The sequence below is a fragment of the Panicum virgatum genome, chromosome 8N (genome assembly GCF_016808335.1).
Source record: "Panicum virgatum strain AP13 chromosome 8N, P.virgatum_v5, whole genome shotgun sequence".
Lineage (NCBI taxonomy): Eukaryota > Viridiplantae > Streptophyta > Magnoliopsida > Poales > Poaceae > Panicum > Panicum virgatum.
In genome coordinates, this window is record NC_053152.1 from 40586672 (window position 1) to 40598915 (window position 12244).

The 12244-nt window shown below is 44.4% G+C and overlaps 1 protein-coding gene across 2 annotated transcripts; it reads right to left on the reverse strand.

Annotated features, from left to right (window-relative positions):
* Positions 1-2852: 2852 nt before the first annotated feature.
* LOC120685906 (translation initiation factor IF-2-like) lies at positions 2853-11561 on the reverse strand. 2 transcript variants are annotated; one of them, XM_039968029.1, is made up of 5 exons: positions 11032-11561; positions 10880-10945; positions 5293-6024; positions 3258-3611; positions 2853-3158 (listed from the first exon to the last, which is right to left on the reverse strand). In XM_039968029.1, the coding sequence occupies exons 1-3, from the start codon at positions 11487-11489 to the stop codon at positions 5586-5588; spliced, it is 963 nt and encodes a 320-aa protein (XP_039823963.1). In that variant the 5' UTR covers positions 11490-11561; the 3' UTR covers positions 2853-3158; positions 3258-3611; positions 5293-5585. The 2 variants fall into 2 exon arrangements, with proteins under 2 accessions (XP_039823963.1, XP_039823962.1); XM_039968028.1 differs by having other exon boundaries at positions 3258-6024.
* Positions 11562-12244: the final 683 nt, after the last annotated feature.

Here is a 12244-nt window from a genome sequence, read left to right on the forward strand (position 1 = left end):
AGCAGATTAGCCCTCAGCAAGGTTTCAGATGTCAAGTACATGGATTTTCATTTTCACGCTATAGTAATGGTACTGCTAGTTCTATAATTGAATCATTGCTTGGTTACTTTGGTCGGACAATTGAGTAGTTCATTAGTTTATTCACTAAAACGAATTTTAGCTCATGTGCAGTACCGTTACCTGTCCGGTAGCTTTGCTAGTATATTTCGCAGATGAAGACAACTACAGTTTAACTTTTATCAAGAGCAATTAAACAACGATGAGATGAGAAGAACTACTTTATGTGGATTTTATATGTTTATGAAGTAAAATGCTAATTTGCAGGGATTCCATTTTGATTTGCCCTGTTTTGGTGAAATCCGTTCAGCTGTGCTTCCAGCAGCAGCCATACGGCTGCAGCAGCTCGGCAACCAAAGTTCCTGTAGATGACACGTGCTAACAGCTGCAGCACCACAGCTGCTGCTACCGCAAGAAGTGCAGCCGAACATGAATGCACTGCTTGTATATTTATTCTAAATTGCTTAATGTGTTATTATAATATGTTTTTAAATTTTGACAAAAATGCTTATTATTGTAAAGAGATCTAAACATATTAAAGTGAGATCTTGTTTCAAAGCTTTTGTTGAGGCCAATGCAACGGTGTAATTAGTTTTAAATTTTGTTGCTCACTTCTAAAACTGTCTTTTTTAACTTGAGAATTGCTTATCTGGTGTGGGCCTACTGTACACTGACTTTGCCAGAAAAGTCAACAAGACTGTAACGGACTGTTACAGTTTCCAAAATTGGAGGGGTTGTACGCCAGGTTAATTTACGGCCGGCCATAAATTAGCCGGCTCCTTATCATTTTCTTGATAAAATGTATTTTGGATATCTCGTACCAACTTTGAAAAGAGTTAAGTTTTTCTTTAACAAATTAGAAACTTGAATTAACTATAAGAAAACTAAATTATAAAGTAGTCCAACATGTTTAGTCAATTTATATAGTAATCAGAGATATTTTTTTACTACACATGAGAGTTATTATATATAGACTATATAAACCGAACTATGAAAGGCACTATATAAACCGAACTATGAAAGGCACGTGTGTGAAACCGACCAAACAACAATAAGAAGCCAAACGTATGGTAAATCATCATGATTCCGATTCAAATTTCTTATAAAGGTTAAAATACGAAATGTGCTCTGGTGATATTCGGTTTATTAATTCTTGGAGCACAGTGAAAAAAAGAAAACGAAGAGCCATCAATATAATGCATGGCTGAGAGCCACATTCCGTTGCCACTAGTACGTGTATAACGCGCGCTGCCCTGAAGTGTGCGTATAGATCTTTGTAGACGATACATTATCCTCTGTAATTTGAGGTTGTGGATTATATATAAGGTGTAGTTCGCTTTTCACGCCGGCCAGTGACGTATCCTAATCAAATAATAGGGGTCAAGGATTTCATTGCATTGGTGCATATGGATCATATATAATACATGGTTCATTAATATGGAGGTTCATTCGGCACGCAGCTATGATGAGCTGCGGATCTTAATTAATTAACTGTTAGACGGCCTTAAAGCTACATACATAACATGCAGCCCACTATAGTGGTGCATTCGGATAGTACATATTACATGTCCCATTAGAGTGCACTGAGTACAGATAAAGGGGAACATAGTGAATAGATTAAATAGCTAGGTGGCTTAGCAAGCAGCAGGTACGGTTCATGGTAACGTAGCTAAGTTGGCTGAAGCTGCGAAGATAACTTCTTTTTTTTTTTTTTGAGGGCAAATCACGAGAGCTTCTATTGATTTAAGGAGTCAATACAATCTCTGCCAGCAATCTCCATAAGCCAGAAAGGGAGAATGCCGGACCAAGAGAGAAGAGGATTAGCTGCGAAGATAACTTCAGACAGAGGACCGTTGTAGCTGCTGGCGAGTGACACTCACGGTTTGCTGCAGAATAATGGCATTACAAAACAAGTACAAAATAATATAGTTATCATGGAAGGGCGGCGAGAAAATATATAGCCTAGTAATGGGGTTAAGAGTGTTTTACCTTGGTGATAAAGTCCATTGCCAGTTGTTCATGGGCTCTCTGTTGAGAGGTTTGGAAACAAACGGAGTGTGACAAAGGAGGGAAGCGGGAAGCAATAAGGAAAGCAACAAAAACATACTTTAGTGTGAGTATATAATAAGTAGTATAAGCAGTCAAGTGTTTTAGGTTATGTGACTGGTTTCTTTGCATTGTGCTCAGTTTTTTTTTTTTTTTGAGTATAAGCACTATAGCCTCCATGTTTACGTCTGTGTACACAGTAGTTTCAGCCAAAAGTTCGTGTTTAACTTACCATTTAGGCCCTGTTTAGTTGGTGAAAAGTTGTTGATTTTGGTACTGTAACATTTCGTTGTTACTTGACAAATAATGTCCAATCATGGACTAATTAGGCTTAAAAGATTCATCTCGTGCTAATCATTTAGATTGTAATTAGTTTTTTTTCAATTGCATTTAATGCTCCATGCATGTATCCGAATATTTTGATGTGATGGGTACTGTGTAATTAGTCTTCTGTTGCTGCTTGACTGAGGTGCAGCTGCTGCATTTAAATGTGGCGCACAAATGGTTGGAGCAGCCAGTAGCTGAGCATCATTTCTTATCTGAGAATGACAGCTGTTTAGTTCGTGAACAAGGGGGGAAAAGTGCTGAATCATTGAGCTCGCTGGACCACTGATGGGACTAGTGCATAACGCGGGCGGTAGCGCGCGGACCTGTAAACTCTGTATCATTCCTTGTAACACAATTTGTATCTAATTTCGAATCATTATGTCAATGGTATCACAATAACAAGCTGCAGCACAATTTTGAAATTCAGTTGCAAAAAAGAGCGACATTAGCATTAAATAGTTAGCTAAGTGGTAGTTTCTTAGTACAGTTTACAACACGGTGAGATAGGATGTCTTTATGCTAAAGTGATTTTGGAGAACATTAATTGTTCGGCACGTGCGAACATTAACATCAGGTTTCTCACTGGCGTAGTGATCCTCCAGGAGCTAATACGACACTAATAATTTACATCGAAGAGTATTAACATTGATAGAAACAACTGAATCCAACAGCAAACGACCGGTGGTGGGCATCCCCAACATCTTCAAAAGATGACCATTTTCCTCAACCTGTAAAAAGGTACACGAAATTGAATGTTAGAACAATGGTCAGTTTAGGAAAACAAGGGTGGAGGAGATGGAGTAAACATTTACTTTGGTTGAGATTACCTTGTGAATGATTTTGCAACTCAGAGTTGGCAGAGGAAACTTCAGATCATTAGGCACACCTGTATGAATAAGTACTTGATTGCAAGACCTAATTTTCTTGTATCGCCTTTTGTTTTCTTGCTTTGTTTCACTCATTGGCATTCGAAAGTAGATTTGATTGTGTGAGAAGCATTGTGCTTTCCTGATAGTCATAAATGAAGAGAATACAGAATAGTTGGCACCTTAAAATGTAAATTTAGGATATGGCATGTTGTTTTATCGCATTGTTTCGTCCATTGGTAACCATGTTGTTTTTTTCGTATTGTTTCATCCATTGATCAGGTGCCCAAGTTAGAGTGCAGAATAGCCATCCTTCTGCAAGATAAAATAAACAGAATGAACATCGGAGAAAGAATGTTAAACCGAATTTAGATTAGCAGCAACAGCTATCAGGCATTGTCTTTCTTATATTGTTGTGACCGTAGGGTTGTAGAATAACAAAGCTATAATTATGAAGGCAGACAAACAGATAATACATTTAGATACAACCAAATATAAGGTTTAGTACAGTCGAGTTTGGACACTGAATAACAAAGCAGTCAGGAAAAGTAGTAGCAACGTCTTTTGCCCGGCTATGATCATTATAAGAGCTAGCATGAACACTTGGGCTAATGGTAGGCACAGGATTCCACTGGAATTGTACAATACGGAAGTTGGCGATTAGAAGGCATTACAACAATTAAACTTTTAAGATAGTTGACAATTTATTTAGGCAACCGGCACAGGGATGATGTCATTTCTTGCTGTAAAAGGAAAAAGTCAGGGAGAAGCACTTTTTTGAATTAAGAAGATGTACATATAGTCAGACAAAAGAAACAGAGGGTAGTCTGATTGTCGATTTACCTTGGTGGCTACAAAGGTCATGAAGTTAAATGAACATATATCTATCCTAGCATAAACAAACAAAATACAAGAATGCACAATCCAATATCCTTGCTCCATTTTACAGTACAAAGCATTTTCTTAACCTGCAGTTATATAGATACAAAAAGAATCAATTTTTATCTCTGATTTTGAGCATCTTTAAAAAGTAAGTACAGCATAGAAATAACTGGGCAACATTACTAAAGTTCTCTTCCACTGGTAAAGGCTTACTTGAATAATGCATCTATTGGTTAAGAATGGAGCCTACACCCTGTGTTTCTTGCTTAACTGGTAGTTTTAGACCTTCGCCCTTCAGTGAGTACTATGAAGGTTTGTGATATTTTAGCTTGACAAAATTGGTTCAGTGAATACTAAAGACGCCAGCTTCTATACACTTCCTATCTTTAGTATATACTGGCTATAGTGTGGACATGGAGTAGAAAACTGTACTTGCTTATTGATTGAAATGCGAACATGAAGAAAAATCATTTTTGGATCATGTGAATTTGAATAACATGCGCTAGGGTCGTACAAATATAGGTGGCTATACTTATATGGCAAATACATACATTAAATTCAGTTCCAAGATTAAAAGTAATGGTAAAAAGAAAAGCAACTCAACTGTATTTACATGTACAACTATGGAATAGGTGGTTTGTCTTGCTTACCTTGAACTGTGAACTACAGCAAACTTGGCAAGCAAATTTTAATGTAGGACTCAACAAAATAGATGAGTTTCATGAAACTGGAATCATACAAATCTCAATTCCATCCGCATCGGAGGAAAAAAAAAATCCAGCCACGCTATTCAGGTTGGGCTGTATCAGCAACTCCAATGGTGGAAAACATGAGGTAAGAGGATAAATCTTTGGAAAATTGCTAAGGAGAAAAAGGAAGAAGGCAAAATGAGGAGGCCCTTATCAGATCGAGATTGAAATAAGAAATAAATCAGATCGTAAGACATGGACATGTATTCAAAAGGCAAATCGAGCTAATCAATATATGTGCTCAGAAATATTATGCAGCTAAGTCACAAACGCTGCATGGAAGAAGACGAAGAGGGAAGAGGGGGCAAGAAGCTAGCAGCGACAGCATCGTCAACAAATGTGGCTGCGTGCTCCAGCTGACCCACCAGCTGCTGCCGGACCAAGGCGGCAAGGTGCTCGACGTGGGGACACGCGCCATTTCCGTCCGTCACCCGGACGTGGCCGGTGACCGCCGTTCTGGCCAGCAAGGACGCCAGGGTGCTCAGGCCAGGCTCCGCGCTGTTTGAGGCGGCGAGCGGTGGAGCCCTGCCGCGCGGCAGGAGCTGCGGCCGCCACACGGATCCCAAATTTCCACGGAGGGAGCTGCGCATCAGAGCCGGCGAGCTACGCAATCTTAGTCCTGGTTCGTCGCGGCAACGACGACGACGACTCATCATCTTCATCTGCAGCGGCGTGGACTTGGAGCAACCAGGATCTGGAGGTCGTGCAGGCCGTCGCCGACCAGGTTGCCGTGGCGCTCTCCCATGCTGCGGTGCTGGAGGAGTCGCAGGCTCGTAGCTGCTCCGGCACAAGCTGGCGCAGCAGCACGGGGCGCTGGCGCGCGCGAGGAGCGAGCTCGAGGCCGCGACTGGGGCGAGGAACGGCCGCGCGCGGCGCGGCACGCGACGCTGTGGCGACGCCGATGCACGCCATCGTCGGCCTGCTCTCCGTGATGCAGCAGGAGGCCGCCGCGCTGCGCCTCGAGCAGAGGCTCGCCACCGACGCCATCGCCCGGACAAGCGCCCTCTCCTCGGCTCTGGTGGACCACGTCATGGAGACGCTGACGGCCGAGGCCCAACCCGCGGCACCCTCTCTCCCCCCTGCTCACCATCGTCGCCCTTGTTAGAAGCGACGGCGAACAAAACGATGAAAAATAGAAAGATCAAACCGCAGAAAGACACGAAGATTTAACGTGGAAAACCCCTCCAATGCGAAGGGTAAAAACCACGGGCGCCAGCCAGCAAGAACTTCACTATATCGGGTGTTTGTGTACAACGCCTAGCGGCGGCTTACAAGAGGAATAATAGGATTGATATTCTCCGGTGAAGCCTATGGGTTAGATATATAGGAGAGTCACGTGGTCTCCTCAACTTCTACTAGCAATGTGGGATTAAAAGTTTGCACCACATGGGCCTTAATGGGCCAAGCCCAAATTCCAACACTCTCCCATCAGAATTTGGATCACAATATAACATACTCCACCTTGAGACAAATTCCTTCTTGTAGCATATCAAAAATCATCACCTGAACACAACAAAGAACAGAACTTCTGGCGCCAAATAGCCTCTTGGGCTAAACTGTCAAACCAACTAAGCTTGAGCAAAGCTCAAACTTAGCTACAGGAACTGGTTTAGTCATCATATCAGCTGGATTATCATGAGTACTGATCTTGCATACCTTCAATTTACCTTGTGAAATAACATCACGAACATAATGGTACTTGACATCAATATGCTTTGTCCTTTCATGAAACATCTGATCTTTAGTGAGGCAAATAGCACTTTGACTGTCACAGAATAGATCAATGCAAGAACCAACTCCACACAGCTCAGTAAACAAACCTTTCAGCCAAACTGCCTCCTTGCACGCTTCAGCAATAGCCATATATTCTGCTTCTGTGGTAGACATAGCAACAACAGGCTGCAAAGTAGCCTTCCAACTCACAGCACAACTGCTAACAGTGAACACATAACCTGTGAGTGACCTGCGCCTATCCAAATCAGCAGCATAATCTGAATCCACATAACCAATGAGTCCCTGATCAGTTCTCCCAAACTTCAAACAAGAATCTGCTGTTCCTCTGAGGTACCTGAAAATCCACTGAACTGCCTTCCAGTGTTCTTTACCAGGATTAGACATGTATCTGCTAACCAAACTCATAGCATATGATAAATCTGGGCGAGAGCAAACCATGGCATACATCAAAGAACCAACAGCACTAGAATATGGGACTTTTGACATGTATTCAACATCCTCCTCAGAACTAGGGCACTGAGCAGCTGACAATTTAAAGTGAGGTGCAATAGGAGTACTAACTGGCTTTGAATCATGCATATTGAAACGCTGAAGAACCTTGTTAATGTAATTATGCTGACTAAGAAATAATAAACCAGATTTTCTGTCTCTAGTAATCTCCATACCTAGAATTTTCTTAGCAACACCAAGATCCTTCATATCAAATTCACTACTCAACAATTTCTTTACTGTAGTGATTTCTTTTCTGCTCTTGGCAGCAATAAGCATGTCATCAACATATAACAGCAAGTATATAGGTGATTCCTCAACAATCTTAATGTAAACACAGCTATCATATTCAGATCTTTTAAAACCATGTAACGACATAAATGAATCAAACCTCTTATACCACTGACGAGGAGACTGTTTCAAACCATACAAGGATTTCTTTAATTTGCAAACATAATTCTCTTTGCTTGGCACTATGAATCCTTCTGGCTGATCCATGTAAATTTCCTCCTCAAGCTCTCCATGTAAAAATGCAGTCTTCACATCTAACTGCTCAAGCTCAAGATCATGCATAGCAACAATACTAAAGAAAGTCCGAATTGAGCTATGCTTCACAACTGGAGAGAACACATCATTATAGTCAACACCAGGAATCTGACTGAAACCTTTTGCAACTAACCTTGCCTTAAATCTTGGAGGCTCACTAGAAGACAAACCCTCCTTTCTCTTGAAGACCCATTTGCAGCGAACAGTCTTCTTTTTCTCAGGCAAGCTTACAATCTCCCATGTGCCATTCTTCTCAAGAGACTGCATCTCCTCATGCATAGCTGAGATCCACTTCTCCTTATCAACTGAATCAATGGCTTCAGAATATGTTGCTGGCTCACTAGCATCCTCCACCTGTTCAGCACAACTCAAAGCATAATAAGTCAGATTACACTCCTCAATTAAACGGTTTGGAGGTCCACAACTCCTCTTTGATCTGCGAAGAGCAATAGGTAAATCTACATCCTCCTCATGCTGCAAATCAGACTGTGAAACTGGAGGTGAGTGCTGAACAGTATCAGGAACACTATCTGAAACATCATTACCAACAACTTCATTTTCCTGGTCATCCATAAGCTCCACCTGCACACTAACTTGTGACTGCAATTTCTCAACTAAAGCATCATCTGTGGACAAACTGTCAGTAAACATCACAGATTCATTGAAAACAACACTTCTGCTCATAAAAGTCTTTCTAGTTTCAGGATTCCACAATTTATATCCTTTGACTCCCGAACCATAACCAAGAAACAGACATTTAATAGCTCTAGGCTCTAATTTTCCATTATCAACATGAGCATAAGCAGTGCAGCCAAAAACTCTCAAGTGTGAATAATCTGCAGGTGTACCAGACCATACCTCAATAGGAGTCTTCTTGTTGAGTGGAATAGAAGGCGATCTGTTGATCAAATAACATGCTGTATTAGCAGCTTCAGCCCAAAAACGCTTGTTCATATGGGCATTGGACAGCATGCAACGAGCCTTCGAGATGATAGTCCTGTTCATACGCTCGGCCACACCATTCTGCTGAGGAGTGTATGGTATGGTGTGATGCCTAACAATGCCTTCTTTTCTGCAATAATCATCAAAAGCATCCGAACAGAACTCTCCACCATTATCAGTTCGAAGCACCTTGACCTTCTTCTCAGTTTGCCTTTCTATCATAACTTTCCATTCTATAAAAGCAGCAAAAGTATCATCTTTGCTTTTCAGAAAATAAGGCCAGACTCTTCTAGAGTAATCATCAATAATGGTAAGCATATAACGAGCACCACCATATGAAGGCTTACGTGAAGGACCCCACAAATCAGCATGAACATAATCAAGTGTACCTTTTGTGGTATGAACAGAGGTATTGAATTTGACCCTCTTATGCTTACCAAATACACAATGCTCACAGAACTTCTTGCCACTCAGAATGCAGCCATCCAGCAGGTTTCTCTTCATCAATTCTGCCATACCGAGTTCACTCATGTGTCCAAGACGCATATGCCAAAGGTCAGTCTTACTAGGTTCAGCATTAGCAACATTAGCAGCAGAAACAGAACCATGCAAAGTACAACCTCTGAGAACATATAAATTTGAAGGATTGAGATCACCCAGCAAACATACAAGAGAACCTTTAGATACCTTCACAACTCCACCTGAACCGGTGTATTTGAGTCCTTTATCAAGTGTGCTCAACGAGATCAGATTTCTTTTCATTCCTGGTATGTGCCTTACATTCTTTAGTATGCGAATCATGCCATCATGGGTCTTGATCTGAACAGAGCCAATGCTAATAATCTCACACGGGTTATCATCTCCCATGCGCACAAAATCACCGTTCTGCAAAGACTCATAGGAACTGAACCAATCTCTATTAGTGCAGATATGAAAAGAACATGCAGAATCAAGAATCCACTCATCATGACCAGCAACACAACCAGCAAAGACAACCAAACAATCTGTCTCAGAGTTTTCACCAGCAGAAGCAACACTAGCCTTACCATCAGATTTATTTTTCTTCTTCTCCTTATTCTGCAATTTCCAGCAATCCTCAATCATATGAGATTTCTTCTTGCAATACTTACAGAATTTCTTCTTGGGACCTTTGGACTGGGAGCGGCCTCTACCGTCATTGCTCTTGCCACGATCGTTGTTATCACTTGAGGATCTTTGCTCTGATCTGCCTCTGACATGCAAAGCGTCGCCCCTAGAGGACGAGCCATCTGTCTGCACCATGCCTTTCATCTTCTCCTTAGACTGGAGTGCCTCACAAACTTCCGCAAGGGTTAGTTCATCACGGCTTAATAGTATGGTGTCACGGAAACTTGCATAAGAACTTGGCAAAGAGCATAATAAAAGAAGACCTAAGTCCTCATCTTCATACTTAACCTCCATCGACCCTAGGTCAGCAACGATCTCCTTGAAGACAGATAGGTGACCCATCACCGAATCACCCTCCTGCATCTTAAGCGTGTACAGCTTCAACTTCATATGCAATTTACTGGTAAGATCCTTCGACATGCAGATCGATTCCAGTTTTAGCCACAATTCTGCAGCAGTCTTTTCCTGCAGCACTTCTTGTAGAATATCATTAGATAGATGAAGCTGAATAAGAGAAAGAGCCTTACGGTCCTTGCGCTTCTCCTCATCGGTCCACTCATCCTTCTTTTTCTTCCCGAATTTTTCCAGCGCCTCATCAAGATCATTGGTTTGCGCCAGAATAGCTCTCATCTTGACTTGCCACAGCGAGAACCTTGTCTTGTAGTCCAACATCGGTAGATCATACTTCATCGACGCCATCACGAAACCCAAACTTGAAACCACGGCTCTGGTACCACTTGTTAGAAGCGACGGCGAACAAAACGATGAAAAATAGAAAGATCAAACCGCAGAAAGACACGAAGATTTAACGTGGAAAACCCCTCCAATGCGAAGGGTAAAAACCACGGGCGCCAGCCAGCAAGAACTTCACTATATCGGGTGTTTGTGTACAACGCCTAGCGGCGGCTTACAAGAGGAATAATAGGATTGATATTCTCCGGTGAAGCCTATGGGTTAGATATATAGGAGAGTCACGTGGTCTCCTCAACTTCTACTAGCAATGTGGGATTAAAAGTTTGCACCACATGGGCCTTAATGGGCCAAGCCCAAATTCCAACACTCTCCCATCAGAATTTGGATCACAATATAACAGCCCTCCCTCGCTGCCTCGCTGATACCGCCGCCCTCCTCCCGCCGGCACTACGCGGACTCCTCCTCGCCCTGTGCCCAGTGCCCAACGAAATTGATTAAGAATGAGGGAAATCCACGAAATCGAATAAATCAAGCACAATAGACTCAGATCAGACCAAACCGCATCCCGTTGATGTGCTTGGAGGAGCTCCGGCGGTCCTGCTTTCGTCGTGGCCGTCGTCGGGGAGCGCTGGCATGGGGGCTGCGCACCGCCGCTCGCCCGCCCGCCCGCCCGCCCGGCGCCGGCCTCGCCGCCGCCCACCACGCAGCTGCCAGCTCGGCCGCTGCGCCGCATACTAGCTGCCGGAGACGGGAGGAGGAGGGAGGGGGGCGAACGGACGGGCGGTGGCGCTGGTTGGTCGAGAGAGGGAGTTGCCCGGGAGGGACAGGCGGGGCGCCAGGGAGGCGGAGGCGCGCTGTTGCGGGGAGGAGGAAGAGGAGGAGGAGCGTTGCAGCGGGGAGGAGGAGGTGGCAGCGGCGGCGAGCACGAGGAGGAGGTGGCGGTGGTGGCGGCGCAGATTTGAGGCGCCCGCGGCGCTGCTCGCCGGCTGCCCCTGCTCCTCCTCCTTACCATGCTCCTGCTCGCCTCCGGCCGCGTGCCGCCCCCGCCGCCACGCCAGCCACCACCGCGCCCCGGGCCACAGCCGCGCGCCCGCGCCTGCTCGCCGTGAGCGGGCCTCCGCCGCCGCCTCCGCCACAGGGGATGGAGGAGGGGCGCCGGCGTTGGCGGGCCTCCTCCACCACCGCGCCGAGCTCGAGGAGGGAGCACTGGAGGGAGCCATGGCGCCGCCGCCATGGGAGGGCACTGGAGGAGGGAGCAGGAGGGGGCCGCCGCCATGGCCCCTGCTGCGTCGAGGCCCGCCCCGCCGTGCGCAGGTCGGCCCGCCGCGGCCACCCCGCCCTTGCCGGCGGAGGGAGCAGGGGCGGCACGGATCCGGCGGAGAGAGAGAGAGAGAGAGAGAGAGAGAGAGAGAGGTGGGGGTGGGGCGTTCGCGGGCGCGCAGCGATGGAGCAGAACAATGGAGCGGCTCACGCAGAAGGGCACGAACACGCTAGTGAGAACGACAGCAGTGAGAAAGGTAGAAAGACCGTGTTTGGATGGCTTCTGAAAAATATTAAATAAACTCTAATTATAAAATCACTTCCACAACTATGATTTCGTAGCAGTTACTGGAGCTAACGAGATCTTTAACCGTACGATAGGAGGATGATTATGCATGATTACTGTAGCATCACTATAGCCAAATATGATGGAACTTGACTCATTAGATTCGTCTCGAAAAATTATACTCATCCATAAAAAATTTAGTAAATAAATTTGATTTAATA

Coding starts and splice junctions, on each gene's coding strand:
- LOC120685906 (XM_039968029.1), bottom strand. CDS start 11,489: ATGGTAAGGAGGAGGAGCAGGGGCAGCCGGCGAGCAGCGCCGCGGGCG. Junction 10,946..11,031: donor CATCAACGGGATGCGGTTTG/GTCTGATCTGAG, acceptor CACTGGGCACAG/GGCGAGGAGGAGTCCGCGTA. Junction 6,025..10,879: donor TCAGCGAGGCAGCGAGGGAG/GGCTGTTATATT, acceptor GCTTCTAACAAG/GGCGACGATGGTGAGCAGGG.